General features: G+C 31.9%; 1 protein-coding gene across 1 annotated transcript in view; it reads left to right on the top strand.

The window, feature by feature from the left end:
• LOC132953095 (cationic amino acid transporter 2) overlaps positions 1-23,023 on the top strand; it is a 108,061-nt gene that overhangs the window by 72,779 nt on the left and 12,259 nt on the right. The window contains exons 6-12 of the mRNA XM_061025664.1: positions 1,602-1,773; positions 6,505-6,688; positions 6,846-6,970; positions 11,288-11,439; positions 11,520-11,665; positions 18,233-18,419; positions 21,913-22,151. Coding sequence (XP_060881647.1) covers positions 1,602-1,773; positions 6,505-6,688; positions 6,846-6,970; positions 11,288-11,439; positions 11,520-11,665; positions 18,233-18,419; positions 21,913-22,151 — 1,205 coding nt within the window. The remainder of the gene's footprint in view (positions 1-1,601; positions 1,774-6,504; positions 6,689-6,845; positions 6,971-11,287; positions 11,440-11,519; positions 11,666-18,232; positions 18,420-21,912; positions 22,152-23,023) is intronic.

The following is a 23,023-nucleotide window of genomic DNA, read 5'->3' as shown; positions in this document are numbered from 1 at the left end:
TTATGGGAATATACCTAAAAAAATGCAAAATATTTCAAAAATTATAATAATATTATATCTTCTCTATTATTATTATTATTATTATTATTATTATTATAAAAGATATGTGCAATATAAATATTTTTTATATTTTGTGAACATTCAGCTTCTAAGAAAAACTCAAAAGCATGAACTTTCGAGACGTGCTAAAAATGATGAAAATATCATTTATATCTTTTATTATTTAGATATACATTTTAATTTATAGTATAATATATTTCCATGTTTATTTTAAAGTTTTCGATTTCCAACTAGCGCTGAAACGATATCGATTTCACGGGATGATATTTGCTTTTTTCGGAATATATACTCTTGGCCCAGAATCGTTAATAGAATTCAGTTATTTATCATTGAATCTGAAGAAAATCATACCAGTGACCTATATAATATGTTGTAGGTACCATGAAACTCCTCTATGCTCGATCACGCTTTCTTTTACATTTTTAAACTCTAAAATACCGAAACGTATGTTATACCTACTTGCCTGAACGTGGAATAATCTAAAAACAAATTGAATATCGAAGTAGAGGATCCAAAATTGATGGGTCGATATTAAATTGACTAAAAAATTTACTAAATACTTATTTTATACACGTTTTTAGAACGAAATATATGAAATCTTATAACTAGTTAGTTATTATAGTATAAAACTATAATAATAATATATTATTATAGTTGAATCAAGTTTAAATTATAAATAATATACCTAATGTTAAATACTTTCATAATAATATACTGAATGTTGTAAAATGTATTTACCTATATTTTTTTTTAGTATTTTATTTAATAGAAAAACAATTTAAAAAGCAGAATTAGTTGGTCGTTGAACACACTATTATTATTAGAAGGTTTATTTTTTTTAAATATATAATTCATAAGTATTCCATTTCATAAAGTATATTTGTATTACCTAACAATATAAAAATATCAAATTTAAAATATACGGAATAAAACAAACACAAATTCATGAAACGTTAGTTTTATGACAGAGGTATTCCGGGAGTGAAGATGCGTATGATAAATTGACGAATCCGTAGAATACGAGAGGCAATTCTCAAAGAAACACGTTTTCAAAAAAAAAAAAAAAATTTATAATATACAAGACAAAATAGCTTACATAATAAGAGCTGCTGGCTATAAATTTATGGAATACAAAGATTTTTCCACCCATCCACACAATCTTCAAAATATAATAATAATAATATGTAATAATTATGAGACAAATTTTGTTTCATTCATTATGAACGTCAACATGTTGACGATTATTTGATGCTGATTACACACCGAACACAATAAAAAATATTCAAGACATTAATTGTTAAGCACGCATATTATTATCTATACTATAAGAATTTCGTATATTAATATTATAATATGTGAATATTACGCGTGTATCTGTGATGAGGTTTCAATTACTCGAACCTAAAAAAAATTATAATTTTTTTAGCAATACTGTCTCTCTCTCTCTATAGTTCATACAACTTTTAAATATAATAATTTATATAACAATAAATATTGCCTTGTAGGTAATTTATTTAATGTTAATTTATTTTGTTATACAGGTATTTAAAGGAGCAGCAACTTGTTTTTACGCTTTTATTGGATTTGACATAATTGCTACCACCGGCGAAGAAGCTCATAACCCAAAAAAATCTATTCCACTGGCCATAATGGCTAGTTTGGTTATCATACTTGTAGCTTATGTTAGCTCTTCGATTATTCTCACACTTATAGGTAAGTAACTATTGATAATTTGGCGTGAAAACTTCTTAAAATATATTATAAACTCGTACAGCCATTTATAAATAGTTTTACGGCCATTTATAAATCTCACTCGGAGGTACGTCGATTAAAATATCAAAATTAAAAAACAATTAAAATGATATTAAATGCATAAGTTTATAAGCCACGTAATACAGTTTAGGATATCTATTAACTAAGTTTTTATGGTATTTTAATAACGTACACTAAAAAAATGAAAATTAAACCATTATAGGTATTAACATTTTTTTTTTTATTAAGTAGAGATTGGTTTTATAATTTATTGTTCGGAGCTGTATAATGAAATTAAAGCAGGTAATTTTATTTTACTGCAAATTATATAAAAACAAAGGTGATTTTAATGAAAATAGAGATAAATTTCAATGATTTAAAATTATGCAGTTGATTTTAGATTTCAATATAAATGTATCACAACTATAATGCGTTTGTATTTGTTTTTAATAAAAAAAAACTGTGTATAATAAGTAATAACCATAGGTACTTCTTTAAAACATTTATTAATTATTGAACTGTATGGGATTTCATATCGCTCCTCACTAAAAATATTGATTAGTTTATTTTGTTGTATTTTGTTTTAAGTGTTATCTGTGTAAAACACCTATCAACTATTTATTACATTTAAACATTTTTCATTGTTTAAAATTGTCAATAAATTATGCATTTTTATCGAATAAAATATAGGTAGCTGGTAACCTAATATATAAATCAATTTTATTTGTGTAAAAAACTTTTTAAAAAAATACACCTTTTTAATGGCGATAAAAATCCTCACTGTAGTAATAAATAAAATTAGTGCGCAAGTGTGCCATATAAATATATATTATGAAAAAAAAAATTGATTAACAGAAGTCCGTACCGGCGGGTATTAAATTATGTATCATTATCAATCAGTATCACCTTGCGCACTTCACGGTTAGTAGATACCGTTCACCAGATAATTTCGTTACAAGTATATTATTGCCTATCTTGTATTTGACTTTATTTTCCATTTGTTTTCTATACATTAATAATATAATCATAATATTATATTGGGTAAATACCAAATAAACATAAATATCGTAAGTAATTTTTTTGTTTTTTTAGAAAACGTAATATTTGAGGAAATAATTCAACGTACTTACGGTCTACAACGAATTAAGTTTTAACGAAATGTTAATGCCTCATTCTCGATTTTACCACTACAATATATTTAAAAAAAACAAAAAAATGCTAAATAATCCTTTTTATCCTGTTAGTGTTTTGTCTTTCAATCATTACGATTTAAAGTAAAAATAGAAAAATCCACATATTTTATGATACCATCTAAACAAGCATTTGTAAAAATGCCCACATTTTTAGACTGGATAATATGCTTACACAACTTGAGATAATATTTTGTTTTCTTCGGTGTTTGTTGAAACGTTAGATTTCTGATACGTGTATTAATTCAATATCCAACCCACATCTTCAGAGAAAATAACGAAGGAGTAAAATGCAACTATACAGGAGAATACAAAATAATATATATTTACCTCTCTCTGTTCCTTTTATTTAAACCAAACGATTTAAATATTTATAATTTGTTATTACAAACAACAATCCCGTTTTCATTCAATTATAATATTATGTAAGACTATCGTTAAGGACCATTTTAAAATCAAAAAACATTCGTATTTTTTTTTTTACGAAAAGAAATAATAGTGTTTTAAACAATTTAATGCAAAATACAATTTATTATTCGTAACTTCATGTCATTCTGTATAATATTAAGATAATTAAAAACAAATAATCTATTATGCCAATTAATATCACCAGTGATAACTTTTGATCGCTGTATAATATATGTAATTTATACATTCTAATTATTGCGAGCACACATAATACAAATATATAAGTATAGAAAATATGCACTTTGCAAACTCCGAAGCTTTTGTTGTTTTTGTTTTAGTTTTGTGTAATTTATACATTTTTTATCTATATATAATATAACGTAATAATATTTCCGTCTCTGTAGCATTTATAGTATTATTTATTTACTTGTATACGAGTGAAAAGACTGCAGCTTTATTATGATACAAGTTGATTTTCTTTAAAACTATTCAGAACTATTTTAGCTTTTTTTACGATTCGCCGGAAATTACTCACAATTTATTCTTAACCAAAAATAATAATCATTCGAAGGAAATGCCTCTATGCCTCTATAATTTATAAAGCTCGTCTTGGAACGTATAACTGTGCATAACCATACGAACAAAACTAATTTTTGAGTCTAATCTTATTGAAGATAATAACATCAAATGTGTTTATTGTTTTCAACCGTGTGCCCTGTTTATAAATATAAATATAATATAATACCAGGCTTCAAGATCAAACACGTAAACGCATTCTATAATGTTATTATTATACTACCCCAGTTTTATTTAAGAAATAGGTACTCATTATATTTTTTATGTTAATGGACGATTGCTATTGGCGGATACGGAATTTATTACAACCTAAATAATATAATATAATGTATATTGTTCAGCGTTTAGCTCCTACAAATAGGCGGTCGGCTATACGACAAATCACGCCACCATAGGGCAGTTGGATATACAATACAATTATAAAACAATGAATCAATAATAAATATGCCTTAATGAATATAAATAATATAATATAGGTATATATTGTGAGCAATTATACAAGAATATTATTATGTCGTTGGCGAATACGTCTCTTCGGGACAGCGTAACGGTGCCATATTATATTTTAATATTTTATTTCACTATTTTAACGATTTAAAAATATGAATGGCCTCTATGTATTATTTTATATACCTATTTACTGTTTTATAGAAATTAGAAGGTATATTTGTAGTAACTACTAACGTGTAGTAGGTACTAAGTACATCAATGTGATTATAAATATGATTACTAAATAGTATTATTTTAATTTAATTTATGCATGGTCACATGGATTTATCACTTCTCAGTTATCATTTGTTGGCATAGGACCAATATGGGAGTATGAGTGCTCAGCCTATAGATAAATCCGAAGCACCTCTTGAGGAGTAAGAGTCCAAATAATAAGTTTAAGCCAATGCATTATGCAACTAAAACTTAATTTTACATTTTTTTTTCCTGTAATGTGGTCGTGCTTTACGGCATTTTTTTTTTGTGAAAGATTGTGTCAAATTGTATCGTATTATATTATTTGAGCTAACGTATCAGTTAGTAAATTCCTTGTCGATATATAGGTACTTACCTAATTTTTATTAATTTTTGAAAAACGATTTTGCTTTTTAATATAACTCATAAATTACTAAGAATTGTCAATCGATAAACAATAAATTAAATAAATTAAAAATACTGTCGTCGGCTGGGGATCGAACCGTGGACTTTATAACCTGTTGATTAAAAGCGACTAGTTTTACGTAGAACGTATTAAATAGCCATTTTTTTCAAAACATACTGGACAAGAAATGTGAAAAGAGATGTGGGCCGCTAATCTAACTCTACAGCCTAATTTACACTTCCTACTATAGTTGGCATTAGAGGGTTTAGCTTTCGGAGAGCTTATTTAGTATCAAGTATCAACACATCTTTTGTTCGACGACGCCATCGGACGTACAAGTGTTTTAGTTATTTTCTCTAGTATTTAAATACACATTTTGTTTGTTTTCTTGGCAACGAATTGAAAAAAAAATGATACACTGCGATACGTGTTCACCCGAGATCATACAGTAAACTCTCGATTGTCCCATATAGCTATATATCAGAGAGGGGGGGGGCTAAGTACCCACAGCTCCTCCCCAATATACGCTTATGTGCTGAGCGTATATCATAGAAAAAAATTACAAATACATCACTGGCACCGTATAACCGGCAGACATCATGCGGTAATATCGATAAGATAAGACCGACGTGCGATATATTATACGATTCGTAAGCAAGATTGATGCAAACACGTCGTCAATATCGACATGGCGTCCAGTTGCTACGGTACGGGGAGGGATTATTTTTACTCGAATCAGTGATGACAGAAAATACTCTACCCTAAGGTGGTACAGTGCTCGCCGACAGCAATTGAAAGTACCTAATCGTGAGGCACGAAACTAACGGCGTGATTTCGGACCTTACGGACAACTACATGATGACGTCAGACACGACCTTCGATTTTATTTGGAAGTCGCGGCGTAATGCTGAACATCAATGATAGGCACACCGGCGCAGAACGAAAACAAAGAAGTGCGCTTCAGATCACCCGACGGAACAATTAATTTTCGCGCGTAAAGTAGTAAAACTATTGAAATGTTTTTTAACGGGTTTGGGAATTATTATTTAGAGAGCTATATAAGCCTCTAAACTATATAATATCTGTTTACGAAGTACGAGTCTTTTCGAAATCTGATGAGATCGTAGTAAACCGTTTTAACGTAATACTATAGTTACCTACCTATTTTCAAAGCCATGCTTCAGGCATATAGAAATAATATGTTGTCATGTGGTTCAATTTCAAATTTTATAATATTATTATATTATTAACACCGATGACTACAAAAACTTAAAGTGTGCAACACTCTACCACAACAATTTATATTTAAACTTAAAATACCCCTAAAAAAAATTCTGGTTACGTGCCTATACCCACCTATAATTATACGGGCAATAGTCAATTTATATATTTGAATAATATTTTTTAATATATTTTTTTTGTTTGCAGTACCGTATACGAAAATCGACGAGAACGCCGCTCTACTAGACATGTTTGTGCAGGTAGGCGCGCCTAGGTGTCAGATGATCGTGGCCGCAGGTGCGATGGCCGGGTTGTTGGTTAGCATGTTCGGTTCAATGTTTCCGATGCCCAGGATCATTTATTCGATGGCCCAAGACGGTTTGCTGTTCAAGTGAGGGTCCGATATACGTGATTAGACAATTTTTTTTCGTTTATTCGCGAAAAATTACAAAATAACGTATCTATATCCCCGCGACTAAGACGGTTGCAAAGACGTTATCATCATCGTTTTTGATCACCTAACATCTTTGCATTGTATATATATATAGGTCACTAAGTCAGATATTTCCGTTGACCGGTACACCGGTAGTGGCCACTGTGCTGTCCGGCGTGGCGTCCGCAGTAGCCGCTCTTGTCATCAATTTGGACACGCTGATCGAAATGATGTCCATCGGTAAGTACCTCGGGCGGTTAGGTTAGGACTTTTCTCGCACGTGTACGTACCTACATTTCATTAGAATTACGATTTACATTCCCACGAAAACAGTATTAACTGCGCGTCGTCGTATAAGAACAAAACCACAAATCATTAAATCGAGTGCAATACGAAACTATGCTATTTTAATCGTATTAAAGAGCTGCTGAATAAATCCATACAAAGTCAGTCGCATTTGCATATTATTGTGTGAACTTAAGAGGACGAATGTGTATTCACATAGTATTGTGACTTAGTACGAGTTGTCTCCGTCTTAGAAACATATACGACATGGCAAATTTGTATTCATCAGAACAAAATAATATGATGTTGTGTTGTTAGCTTTAATATCAAAGGACCTATATATTCAAACTCACATGTTAAAACATTATTTGTGTTTATATTCCAAGTTATAAGCGTGGTATGTGGTATGTGTATGAATACATACTAATGTATAAATAGTAAATAATACATAATAAATATACCAATAATATATAATCCAATGTATAAAATCCTTTTATTAAAAACAAAACAAATATTTAAAAAAAACTTTAAATCTTATTTCACAGCGGTTTTTGAGTATAGACATTATAGACACTTATGCGTTACTGAAAACACGTAGTTATAACCTTTTATGAGAAGTGCGATATGGTTGATTAGGTATAATAGGTATTTGAGTTGAACGATTTCCCATTAAATATTGTTCGAGTATTCTAAGGGGTTTCATTCATGGTTCATTTACATATTATTGTGTTTTACTTTTTTTTTTGTCTTCGTATAAATTATAATTGCTTGACAGAATTTGATTTATTGCGTATACTTTGGCTAAATTAATAATAATTAGTTAACGAGGGGTTTAATATTGTTATGTATATTTTTGAAGTTAACAAATAACGTATTTGCTAATTGTACCGTTTGGTTTAAGCTTAATCGGTGTTTATAACATACCATGCGTGAAATACTAAAGGTTAGATTACGTAGTTTAAGGTAGTTACCAACGATTTGGCGAGTTATTCGAGAATATTTAATACTTTAATCACTTAACCATAACCATATAATACCTGCTCAGCGTAAAACGTAATTTCCGGTATCAATGCATTTTTCAAATTGTTATCCCACGCTTTAATTTGGTTCATCACTTTTCAGATGACCTAGGAGATAAATTCCCGATTTTATTCACAATATCGTATTATAATAATGATTTTGAGGTTTTGTCTTTCATAATAAAATCATACAGTGCCCAAGTTTTAACAAAGCAAAACGTCATAATTCCGTGTTTCTTTAATTCCTTGTTCAGTAACGATAGTTAAGGATACGCTAAAGAGGGTAATATAATATTTATATTAATTTCAATATTTCGTTTAAAATCACATGTGTTTAAATAAATCTCGTTTTCCCGAAAATCCAATTTTTGTCGATCTAAGGCGTTATGGAAACGGACATTTTGAGAGTTAGTAGCAATATTATTATGATATCTCATCATTATGTATAATGTATAATATTATTCTATACATATATAAAGCGATCCGATGAAATCTTGAAAGCTTTTGAAACCATGTCGGGATCAGCGTGTAACATCCGAATAGAGATTTGTCATCAGAGAAGTCACCTATATACCATTGTGGTATTTTGGATTGAAAGGGGTTCCACGAATAAAATAGATACGGTATAATGTGGGAATATACGGGACAATAGCCTTCCCATATTGCCATTTATATATAAGTATTGTACTCTCATATTATTATTACACTGTTGTTTATCGAAATTTCACGAATATAACTGTCATCGGGCCAAATCCAAAACAGCAATATCTAACATTGTTGACATTGATATTATTTAGTGTTATCCGCGGGGTGGAACAACACTATAGGTTCCAAATAATTTAAATAAATTGTCTTAATAAAAAAAAAAAATAATAATAATAATATCATGGCTTTAAAGTTCTTTAAGTGTTCGTACCCATATCGCGTACTATTTATTAACCTACAGCTATGTTAATTTCGTTCACTGCAGGGACTGAAATGGAATTACGGTTAATTTATTGTAGCCTTTGAATGGTTAGAATGCAAATAACAGTTTCATATACAATAATGAATACAGCATTATAGTTGCTTTTAGGGTTTAATGCGCAACTTGTTGGTTGAAGTGTATATATTTACGGTATACCTATGTAACAATATTATGGTCATATTAGATGAATAGAGTTTGATTTTGTTCAACGTTTCAATGGCATCGGTAACTGGTAAGTACCGATATGTTTTTGCAATGCATAATCCAATAATAATGGTCCAAGTAAATTATTATAAAATGTAGTTACCTATTATTTTCGATTGAATTCAAATCGATTACCTAGGTATAGTTAAATCAATAAAAACATATCTATACAATACTAACGGAAAAAAACGAAATCTCATTCGCAGCTCACCGTCGTCGTAAAAGGACAAAATCATTCGGTGAGGGTCAAACAATAATATAATATATCGCAAATAATCGTGGGTGGGTGCACGCGAATTGCCAAATGTAGATAGGTATGTAGAAGGCGTTTTCGGAAGCTAAATAATATTATTATAAGTTTACATAGGTACCTTTCGATATAATATTATAATATTACCAAACGTACTTTATTTCATCGATTTTACTCTGTTGGTATACGAAAAACCTTTATTATACTATTAGGTATATCATGTTTATATATAATTTATAAAAAACGTGACAGTTTCTATAGACATATAATCATATTAATTTATTATTTAGCTTGTGTTGTTACAACGTAGATATTATAATATTATATTGTATAAAATACAAATTCAGGTAATTTTATTTATAGTTACTTTTTCTTTCGTTGTCGACAATCAATCTATTGCGTAAGAATAGCTGTCTTGTAAAAGATAATTTTTACAAGTACTGAAGTACCTACAGATATACTTATTTTGAAAAGTATTTAAATACATTTTCAATACTCGGAAAAAATAAAATACTCTTGTGCGAATACAAATACTTAGAAGTTAAAAAAAAGTATTTATATATAAGTACTTTCAAAATATAAAATTTTTATACCTTAAGATCAAGTTTGGTTTTCGGTATTAAATTTGTTTAAAATATAAATACCGTATTATTTGGTGTGTGTTCTAGTTGCGTAACTATAAATTTCACTCATGTTTTCTTTATTTTAAAGTTCAGTTGAGTCAAAGTTGAGTTAAAGTCACCCACCAAAAAAAAACATCTCAATCGTGAGAAAGAGCATTAGAAATGTTCTTTCAAACGTTTGTTCGTTTTATTTCCCCATTTTTATTACAAAATCGACGGGCGATAGTAGGTACCTATTTTGTATACTACTACCTACACAATGCGGTGTTTGGAATTAAAAGGGATAGTTTGCGCGTTGTGCCTTTGAAGAAGATTATCTGTAAATTAAAGGCTTTGTATACACAAACGAAAGCAAAGCTTTTAGCCAATTTATATTATTTCATATAGATTATATTATTATGTACTGTATATTCTGACATATTATATAGTTGTACATACAAATGGCCATTAATATATTTATTTTTCAATGTAATAGATTCAAAAATAGTAATTATTAAAAAAAATAAAAAAAACAACTTGGTATTTAATTTTAAATACAAATACTTTAAGAAAGTATTTAAAATACGCGTATTCGAGTACTATTTGAATAATTTTACTCAAGTACTTTACAAAATAATAGGAGTGTATAATGGCATGAGGGTATATTATAATAATATTTATATATATATATTATATGAGTCCGTGCTGTATAAATAATACACAGCGTCATTACGTCATTCTTATTTGTGTTCAATCAACAAGCGAATTTTCCGAGTTATGGATTGATAATCGACAAAATCAACTCGGAAAATCTAAAATCTTTTTATGCGTACTTCGAATTTCCTAGTATATTCGTGCATAAACGGTCTTTACTCTTATGCGTGTTTGAAGTTCGCACGGAAATATTCCGAACCAGTAAATCGCTGACATTGCTCGCAAAATCGATATGACGCCGTACCTAATACATTATAATATATTGTATCAGTGGAAATTCGACTGTAAACATAGGGTACGAGATCAAATTGAAATCGCGGGGGTGAGTCGAGTGTGGCCTGAAGCGAAATAATCGTCGTGTGGATAGCGCGGGGGGGATCGTCTAGAAATTTGATCGCTGCACAATATCAATATGACATAATGTTATAAATTATTATATGATAATATATTATATTATTCGAAACACGCAAATAATCTAAACGGCGATGACCGTTATTTATGTTTTGTCCTATAAAGGCACGTTGTTCGCCTACACTCTAGTGTCGACGTGCGTGCTGATTCTCCGGTACCAGCCGCAGACGTCCACCGTAATACACTTCTTCCCGGAGACGATGCGATCGCCCATGAATGCGCCCAAACAGATCGTCACCAACGGGCGGGTAAACTTTGTAAGTATACGAGACGACCGTGGTCGTGGACGGGCTCGCGACCACTGACTGACCCGGTCGTGTATTCGATGTCGTTGCAGGTGGTGCAGGATGACCAAAAGTACGCGTACACGAACCAGGGGTACGGTAACCAGACGTCGTTCTACCAGACGCAGTTGCCGCTGCCGCAGCAAATTATACCGTCGCACCAGTCGCAGAGAATCATGGTCCGAAAGGTGACGAGAAGGTAAACGAATATCCTTTACGTTGTTATTAAACAATATTATTGACATTAATGATGTGATTATCGTCACGTTATACCACAGATTATTTCCATTTAATCTGTGGTTATACCGGGACGGGATACGAAAAGTCCATGTACAGATCGTCCCGCATTTCGATATGTACCTATTATAGACCTGCAAGGGCCGTACATTTTCGGCCCGGTCCGGTCCATCAATTTTATCCTCAGGCCTAGTCCGGCCCGGTCCAAAAATATTGTGAAAAAAAAGCCCTGGCCCGGTCCGAAAATAATGCTAAGCTCGTAAAAAGTCCGATCCGGTCCATAAATTTTATTCTCAAGCCCAGCCTGCTCCAAAAAATATTGTGAAAAAAAATATAATATTATTATGGTATATAAATAGCTTTATTATACCCAACAATAAATATATTATTATATTCATTATGATTGTAACTACTATCTAGTATCCATCTATAGAGTATACTCTAAATGTGTCTCAAACCTGTACCAACATCCATTTTATCATTATTATTTATTATTTTAAATTGTGATTATTTATTGTCGAAGAAAAATCCTTAAAAAGCCCGGTCTAACCCTTGATTTATTATTCAAAGTCCAGCACGGCCCGGCAAATTGTACCAAAAAAGGCCCAGGCCCGGTCCGGAATAAAATTCCAAGAATTAAAAAGCCCGGTCCAACCCTTTATTTTATTTCAAAGGCCCTTGCAGGTCTTTAGTACCTATATATTATATTTTTATCTGTTCGGGCACACTGCTAAACATTTATTATTTGGAGGAAAACACCGTGTTTATAATTGGAAGTTTAATAGAAACACGGGTTTTAAAAAAAACAAATATAACACATGTAGATGTGTGAAATATTTATAAATTCACGGTACTTCCAAAACATAATTTTGCTCATTTGTACAGATAAATATTGACACAGTTCAACGTCGTGGATATAGGTCTTTTTACATCAGTCACCCTTACATTATCTCTCACCATCTCTCTCACATGCAATGATAATATTTTATTACCCAACTCGCGTATCCTCCGCCTGTTATCGAATTATGATTCTAACATTTTATTATTTAATTTCTCTTTATCTCACTCACTCTCTCTCTCTCTCTCTCTCTGTCTGTCTGTCTCTCTCTCTCTCTCTCTCTCTCTCTTTCCCACTCACTGTACATTTTTTCTCTCTGTATTTTCTTTTTCTCTTCCTTAGTTTTTATCTGTCACAAATTCAATTATAAACTTCGTGCAAAGGAGTAACACGAGTTTGAGTTCAGTGCAAGCATTAAACCATTAAATGTTCTGTGCGGACAAGAGTGGGTATATAATATATAGAAGTATATAACATCGTTAGTTATAGGGCTACACCGCACACGATTTTATTTTGTTTGGATAAAATCGATAAGGCGATGAGTTAAAACCTTGTAATATTATATTATTATGTAATAAACTAATAACTAACAATATAAGACTCTCAGAGCATATATGTGTCATCGGGAGAAATATACTTAAACATATTATATGTTTCGCGTTACAATACAGAACACGTACGTTTCATTATAAACGGTGCCGATGGTGTTGACTTGCACTGTACACTAACACTACGATATAATTGCATACGATTAATGTATGAGTAAAAAACTAAACGATCATATTTTTATGGCACTCGAACGAATTGTTATGATAATTGTTATGAATCATAGATTCAGACGTAGGATTCGACACTGCATTTTGACAGTATAATAGAATATTCATTACTTTTGAATTTTGATTTTATTTCGAATATTTTTAAAAGACAAATTTATAAAAATCCATTAAGTTTTTGATTCTGAGTGGAACAATTAATGTATTGATTTTACAATGATGTGTGTTTTTATTTTTTATTTTTGTGTCTGTCATCACCTTTTAGGACAGTAAAAGTGCTTGGATTTTCTTCAACAGTAACTTTTCTGATAGAAAAGTGAATCTAGTTGGTACTTTGGGGGGTCAAAAGTAAAAATTTCAAAAGCGAAGTGAAAAACAAAAGAAAAATTAAGGCAAAACGGGAATTTTTACGCAAAATCTGTTTTCGAAAAAATCGATTTTGGTTTTTGGTGTAACTCTAAAACAAATTACCGTATATACATGAAATTTTGACAGAATGTTTATAATAGCATTTCCTATATGCTATAACATTTTCCAAATATTTTGACTTATTTTGAGCTGTTTACGGACATTGTCAATTTCCATTTTTTTTAGTTTTTTTTTTTTTATAAATATCAATAAAATTTTATCTGTTGAGTAAAAAAGCTTGAAAATTTAGTAGAAGGCTCCTAGGTTGTTGTTTCAAAGGAAAATGAAAAAAATTAAAAATCCTCTGTCACAGTTTTTATTTATAAGCATTTAAAGTTCAAATTTTGACAAAATACGGAAAAATCACGAAAATTAGCAAATTATTTTGAGTTGAGAATTCATAAAAATGTTTCTTTTTAAATCTAAGATGTGAAAATGTAATATAAGATTACTCATTAGTCATTAGTTTGTCTACCTTTATCAAAAAAAAAATGTCTACAAGAAACTTAAATTCAATTTTTATGAGCGTCTGAAATTTATATTTTTACAACATTTGATATTTACTCGATTTCTCATGTAACAATTTTCTTATTTTATAGTAATTAAAAAACGAATGACTGTAGATACTTGAAAATTTAACTGAATGTTTATATTAGCATTTTCTATACACCATAAAATGTTGAAAATATTTTGACTCTTTTTGACCTGTTTACGGACATTGTCAGTTTTCAATTTTTTTAATTTTTTTTTTTTATAAATATCAATAAAAATTTTTTTGTAGGGCAAAAAAGCGTGAAAATTTAATTTAAGGCTCCTGATATATCGTTCTAATAGCAGTTGAAAAATATTAAAAATACATAGGCACAATTTTTTTTATAAGCATTTAAAGTTCAAATTTTGACAACATTTATCAAATTTATAATTTAATAATTATTTTGTAGTTAAAAATGTATAAAATGTTCAACTTTTATAGCTAAGGATTGAAAATTTAAAACAAGGCTCCACGTAAATAGATTATATATAAATTACTTTATTCACAATAATATCATCTACTTAATATATACTTGGTAATACCATAAGCTGACTGACCGTTTTCGCTCAGAATCGTTTACATCCATTACAGTGATCCACTTGTAACCTACTGTACAGCAGAGCAACATCCACTTACCTACCTTTTTCTGTATAAACCCACTGTAGGTACATAGTATGGTTAAGATTTATGTTCCTGACAATTATTTGATGGCATTATTAACTATTATGAAACATCCCACGTAACAATACTACTAATTTAATCATAATTTGCAGCGTTTTGGTAATTATTATTATTCTCCTGTTCTTTTGTATACTAAATGCTATATACAATTATTCTCATTAGCTGAAAGAAGAGTTCAGGCCAATTCGGGTATTTTTTTAGTAAGTATTATCATTAGGTAAATAAATTCTCCGTCTTTCCTTAACTGTATACATTTTATGGTACTTATTGTGCTAGTATATTATTATCGACAACTATAACTCAGCCTCTAGCTATAGTAAGGATGATGTTGTTTGCCAATGTAGAACCATTTTTAGTTATTATTTAGCTACCTATCAATAATATTGTTCCTAATTAATTATTTTATAATTTTTTTTCCAATTTTCTTTTCTAAATATTAATATTTAAGCAAAATTTGTTAATAATTTTAGTTTTGAAATATTAGGCTAGCTGTCTGTATTTTAAATATCAAATAAGTAAATTAAATAAATATAATTCGATTTTTTAAATATTGAATCAGTCACTTGAACAAACGTGCTTTTATATTTTCCAAAAATATATTTAAAAATCGTTTTTTTATATATAATATTCTTTACAAGGCCGATTATTGTGTGGAAAAAAATCTCAACGAACCAATTACTACCTGGATGGTAATTAAAATTGTGTTTAAATAAAACGAGGTACAGGTATGAGGACTTGGTTAATGGAAAAAAAATAATACGACTAGTGACTACTAACAACTCATATATAGCCATATAAATATAGGTACTTACCTATGGTTGTAAAACTAATAATCTTCCACCTAAACATTTTCATTACGCGCATAACATAATATAAGTTATCATCACCGTACATGTCTGTCGTACAAACGAACAGAAATTATTATTTTTTTAATTATTTTCATAGTAAGTTTTTACTAAGCACGTACTCATTCGTTTCAATATAATAATATCATGTTTGGAAATGTCGTTTGATACATGAACTCGTTATACGTATTATATAGACGTGCGCATTTTCGTGCTCTTGACAATAATAATGAGAAAAGTATACGATTTAAATTTTTGAGATTCTATATCAACAAAAAGCAAAAAAAAAAAACATGACTTTTTACTATGATGTTTTAAATTACGATGTGCATAAATAACGTGACATATATACATAAAATTATAATATAAAACAACAATCTACTGTTATGTTTCGGAAGAGAGGAAATAATATTATGTTCGGTGAAAAAGATAACCTATAAAATATTATCGTCGTTCCTATAGTAACGCTGAGAAAAAAAGGAATCTAATTATATATTTGAAAAAAAATACAAGTGTGAATTTGCAAATGGTACCTAACTTGAAGTGTACTTGGAAATGTTTGGATCGGGTCTCGGGAAATTTTTTTTCCTATCAAAACGTCGTATGGTTTTCTACTGTCGGAAAAATGCAGCGCTCCGAGGGCCATTAACAACTACGGGTCGGATCGATTGGAGATTTTTTTCAAAACGTTTGGGCGTCCTCTTGCTGACAAAATCACAATCCATACCCGTCGCAAACGTCAGCCCCTCGTCCACACCGAAACGCGTATTGTGACGGTGCTCGTGTGTTTACCCACCGGTGAATTTTGTGCTTTTCGAATTCGATTTTGACACTGCCGCGGAGAACGCGCCTCGCAGTAATTATAATCATAATAATATATCGGTCGCGAAACACGATAATGCAAAAGTGGGTACCCAAAATCACAGCCATACCCGTCGCATACATCAGCCCCTCGTCCACATCGAAACGCGTATTGTGACGGTGCTCGTGTTTTTTTACCAATCGGTGAATTTTGCGCTTTTCGAATTCGATTTCGACGCTGCCGAGGAGAATTTATGCGCCTCACTGTAAATTACAATCATTTGTTCGCGAAATACGATAACGCGTAAGTGGGTACGTCGTTATAATATTATTCATTTCCGCGGCAGTTTTTGGATTTTCTACGTCATATCAGACACCCGCAGCAGCATCATGGGCGATCGATAAGACAAACACCGCTGGTTATTACGACGAGGCTCGTGGTCTCTCGTCTGCTCGCGTATTTTTTTAATATTATATTATTTGGGTACATTATTATAATATGCGTGTGGAAAATGTTAACTATATAATATTGTAATAAGTAATGAGATAAATTATGCAAACGATATAATATTATCATTACGATCATCGCATCACTATAGGTATGTTATTATAATAATTACGGCCTGGTGTGACCCGACATTAACGAAAATATTAGTGTGTCGCGTGTACTAAGATGATTAATATTATGTCGTCGAGACGTAAAATATTATAATAACACGGTGCTTGTTATTGTTTATGCGGTGATCAAAGCGATTTAATTTTGATTTTTTCTCGACAAACTATTATAATAATATTATGTTTGGCGGCGTTTTGCCGTTGCCCACGTTTAACTATAACATTAGGTACTATCGACTTGATATTAAAAATAAAAAAGTCCATCAAGAATTATTCACTACGTCATCATATCGATCGTATACGATTCTTTTATTTGGAGTGATATTCTAAACTCATATTAACTCGCACACGAGAATTATATTCTAAACTCGTTCGGCGTGCAGGTCCACTCTGTTGCCGTCACAGTAAACATTCAAACTAATCAGCTCCGTTTGATTGACAACGTTTTCGTATTATATGCAATTTATTAGGTAACGGACAAAATTGCACGCCGTGGTGGCGAGGTACTCGAGGCTGCTGTCAGTGTATGTATATTATCATTATATGCCAACGAAACTTACTAATAATCAAATAGGAAATTATTATCAGCCATCAATCGGCGGCCGAATCGACAAAATACCTAATATTATATTGTGTGATATTATTATTCATAGTAGATTTAATATCATACTATCGTTCTATGTCTCATCACTATGGGTTCGTTTTTAAGTTGTGATTTTGTTTTTTCCTATATGATTATTATGATGCCTAATAATGCACCACCCTACGCCAAACGCGTTGTTCGATATCTAATTAACGGTGCTGCGTGTGATGATAGTTAAAATATATGTCATTCATCGTCCAACCGTAATATAACAACGTAGCAGGTGTATACATAATTTTTTTCCCTCCCCGTTACTTCGACACGCACAATCACGCGTATGTGTGTTTTACCAGCTGTATATATGTATGCCTCGCACGGGGGCCCGGTCGCGTTTTTAATTCGATAATAAAATATTTATTTGCACAACGTGAATTACTGATGTGTTTGTTTCAGTTCGCCGGATTCGGATGACACGTACTTCGGAGATGACTCCGAGGAGGGGCGTGACGATCAATACCTGGTTTCGGACAGGTGCGAGAGCAAATTCTATGGGTCCGTGCACGGGGGCTCGACCGCCGGATCGACGGCCGCTGCAGGAGGGTTCAGCGCGGCTAGCGCCAACATCACTAGATCCCTTAAGGTAGTAATCTTAATATATTATATTCGTCGTGGAATGTGAGAGATATTATTATGATACCATGTTATGGGTGAGGATTATTTCCACGTGCCGCCGCCGACAACATCGTTACAAGCCGCCACCTCCTACAGACGGCATATTATATTATTATAACGAATGTTTTCATCGTATTTATTCAATCAGTATAATTGTCCGAGATACATATTTGAGGGTTGAAAAAAAAAATTATGTTTATTTCGGATTCTAATTTATATTGAGAATCAATATACGGTTTAATATTTTTGCAACGTTTCGTTGTTCATTGTACTAGGATAGTATACAACGTGTTCGTATTATATTATATTCATACGTTGTTCGTAGGACGATTAAAGCCGAACGAGGCGTCAAGTTGTAACAGAAAAAGTGTATGGGTACACGCCTTAATCATTTTAAAAAATAACGCGGGGGGCTACACCTAACCTGTGTACCACAATTTTCATCAAGGGTACATGCATAAATATAAAACCAGGGGGTGGGTACACGCTGTGTGCCCTCAACTACACCACTGATCACGAATATAGATTAAATAACACTATAGATAGGCAATACTCAAATGCAATCATTTATCGTTCATTATTCTAATTTTGATTTGACCCACTAGTGGCGCACGAGGGCAGGATACGGCTAAGAGTAGGTAGGTACTTGTTAGTTATTTCCCACCTCCTCCTGCAATACTATGCGCCTCTCGCGAGTCAAATCTAAATTAGAATAATGATCGATAAATTATTGCATTGGCGTTGCCCATCCACAGTGTTATTTCATCCATAGTAGTGTATGTATAAATCTACCGTCCCGCGCCCTCTGAATGAAAATTCAACGTATATAATATTATAATAGTACATAAACTATTATCATCATATTGCTATTAATAACTGAAAATATTAACACTTTCAAACCCGCGAACTTATAAATTGCAAAACTTTTTGAATACACCTGCAGGAGCACGGCTACGGCAATAATAAATTATTAAACACTAAACAGTAAACAGCGCAATGTCTTACGTCAAAACAGTCACGAGAACATATAGGTATACTATTATTCCTCGTAGTATAATATTTATGGCTACAATGTTTCAAGAAAATTTTATTTTATAAAAAACCACAACCAGGTAATATTGTTGACACACGTGTTCTCTGACAATATTTCACCAAAGTAATAAATCGTTTATGTTATCGATACTGCGGCAACGCAGCCGTAGACGGCGAAGACTATCGGGAAAGCGTATCACATCGTTATGAATTATGACACTTTATATTATTATGACAAAATATCGGTTGTTGTGTCGTCGGTTATTAAAACAATAATAACAATGATAAAGATCGTGAAACAAAATAAATGTTGATTTAAAAACATAATATCGCATTATAGTGTATGGTGGTGCCTTTCGATTAAAAACCCGAACGACAAAACGGTGCCTGCAGGTGTGGTCGACATAATAATATTACTATGTAATGGCAACACACGCTCTATACGAATAAAAGTGTACGACGTCATCTTATAATATGACAATTGACAGCCGTTAATATCTTCGGACGAACTGCCGAGTCGAGTCCCATCCCCTAAACTCGCATGTCTGTGCCCCGCGGAATCTGAAGACTTATCGTATATAATATTATGGTCAAGTCCTCGATTTCCCCACGCGTACTGCGTTTAAGCGATCAAGTCCCGCGTCGTGTCTAATTATTTTTTCCACTCGAATTCAGCCGAAAAACATCAATTTTCCTCGGCGTTTTAATGGGATTGGGACTTTTGATGGGGTTGGATCAAGGTTTTAAAATTATAGAATCTACAGAATAATTGCTATATGAGTGGGTGAAATTTTCTCGTGTCTATAAATATATTTAACATGGTAACAGAGTGGTAAAACTGTAAATTTCACCTCATAGATAAAATAAATAGTGATATGAGTGAAGTAATGATAAAGCTCCACTCGTCACATATTTTTAGTCGTAATATTTGTACAGTAATTTAAGCCCGATGACCCGAACATTAGAACGCACGTTAGTGTAAATGAGCTAGGAAAAAACGTTAACTACGGTACATAACATATTAAGTATAAACGTGTAATATTATGCAAATAATGAAATCCATTTAGCATCAGCACAATTAAGCAGCTTTTCAAATACCCTAAAAAGTATTTAGTTTTTTTAGTTATAAAAACAATATAATATACACAAATGTTGTAGGTATATAATATAATATTGTACCTATTATGTTTTATGAAATAAAAGACTATTTAAAACTATTACAAAGTGTATAAACCATAGATGTACCTGTTATTATTTTGTGTTAGGTACTATATAATTTCGTGATACGATTTGTTGTACTCATACATATCAGATGCCAACTCATATACTTCAATATTATTTAATATTAAATGTGACATGAGCGTTATTTACTACACTATTTTTACCACCCATAAACAACTGCGAACGAAGTTTATTTACAAACACCCGAGGCAGCTGTAGTCTGTAACATGTGGCATGATAATCCAAGCATGATACTCACCCCTTCCCCCCCACACACACAAATTCGTATTATAATAATTATGCATCTATTCAAATTTTGATTTATAGAATTTTGAAATGCACTACCTAATTAAGATCATAATTGAAAATAAATAGTTTTTTTATGCCATTTTAGGAGAGTCCTTTTGCGGTTCTATTTTTTTTCAAACGACAACAGCCTTCTGCTTTCTTTACAATAATTTTTTTTTTTAAGCAGAATTCTGATGATTTTATTTTAAAAATCTCGTTGTATCTAAATATAAAATTCAAACCAGTATATTTTCTGTGTTATCAGACTCTTAACTAGATTTATTTGAATAAACGCATAATATTAAATGATATGGACGGGTGTGGCCGTGTGGTGGTAAGGGGTATTATGCTTGCCAAATCACTCTTTACAATACACACGACAAGGACTCTCCATAGAAATGCAATAGCGTTTTCGTTGCACGTGCAGTGGTGTTCAAATGATTTTGTCGTGGGGCGGTGGTGTGGGGGGATGTGGCTCGAACATGCATTATTGATCGTTAAAAATAATATAATTTATGGTTGGGGACGGAGTGGCCGAGTGGACTAAGACGTCGGTTGTGACGCACACCGGCGCTGGTTCAAACCTCGGTTCATGGGCAGAATTTTCTTCGGGCAAGTCACGGAGTCCTAACCTGGGCATGGCAGATACCTACGAGTGCCCACTTGAAAATCTGCCAAAAACTACACACACGTGTTTACCAACCAACAGTATCCTCCCCTACAAACAAACAAACAGATAATGACCATAGTTTCCGGGCTCAATGATCGATGAAAAAAAAAATAAATTTATGGTCATAATATCGTAAATATTGAAAAAAATATATTCCAAGGAACGATCATCCCTCCACCCGTTTGACTGCCACTGTGCGCCTGTGATTATATTTTGTCTCTTTTTCCGGTTTTCGCCGTCGTGAAAATAGGCGGCCACGTACCTGTGCCCGGCCATATTCCCGTGGGTGGACATGGGACCGGCCACCGAGGAGAGCGGAATGGTAGTGCTCAAACTAGTCGGCGTTTTCTACGTGCTCATCATCGTGTTCGACGTGCTCCTGGTGTTCGTGTCTTCCGAGTCGTCCACTTTCGTCTACATAGTGCTGTACGCCCTGCTGATCGCCGTTATCGCCGTGCTGGGTGCCATATCCCGCAAGCCCCAGAACAAGTAAGTGAAGTCTGCGAACGTATAACGTGTTATTATTATTAGTTATATCGGCTATGATTACAACCGCTCGCTATTCAGATAACGCGGTTAGATACGGCTAAAATATACCAAAGTCGAAAGTAGTACCTACCTACCTACGTCCGTTTTCTATCCAAGTTGTTTTTATGACAAACAGTTCTGCCAAATGTTATAATAGTTTGAAAACACTATATACTATAGGTATTTTCTACTTTTTAGGTTCGAATTGAGTTCTTCCATCGTCTCTTCGATCTAGAGGTGTAATTTTTAGCTTACAAATATAACATCGTGTTTTAAAAAAACAAAACGAACCTACAATGTGTAGCACCTACATTAAAAAAAAAAACAAAATGTGACCGTGATGGAAACGGAAACGGCTACATAAACACATAATATCATCAAATCGAAATAACAAATTGTGGGCATATATTTTATTATATTGTAGGTGCCTATAGGCAATGTTAGGCATAATAAATTATTATTACAATTTTAAAATGTTTAACAAGAAGTTAACAATTGTTGTCCATTAAATCCTTATACCTACCTATATAATTATCAAAATCATATACTTTTTGTGACTGAAAGTTATCTTAAGTTTTGGTATACAAATGTATACAAGAATAATATATAGGTACATTTATTTATATTCATTAATTGAACCCCAACCGAATTTTATTATACTTAACGTTTAAAACTTGTAATACAAATAAAATCTACTTGCAGCTATAGGTAACCCACTGAAAATAATGATAATTATTATTATGCAAGTCACCATTAACTGTCAAGAATTCCTAGGCAATAATACAATCACCTATTTTATATAAAAGTGTAGTTCCTAGTAATTTTTTCTATGC

The sequence above is a fragment of the Metopolophium dirhodum genome, chromosome 9 (genome assembly GCF_019925205.1).
Source record: "Metopolophium dirhodum isolate CAU chromosome 9, ASM1992520v1, whole genome shotgun sequence".
NCBI classification, from domain to species: Eukaryota; Metazoa; Arthropoda; class Insecta; order Hemiptera; family Aphididae; genus Metopolophium; species Metopolophium dirhodum.
This window is presented reverse-complemented; position numbering and strand designations above follow the sequence as displayed.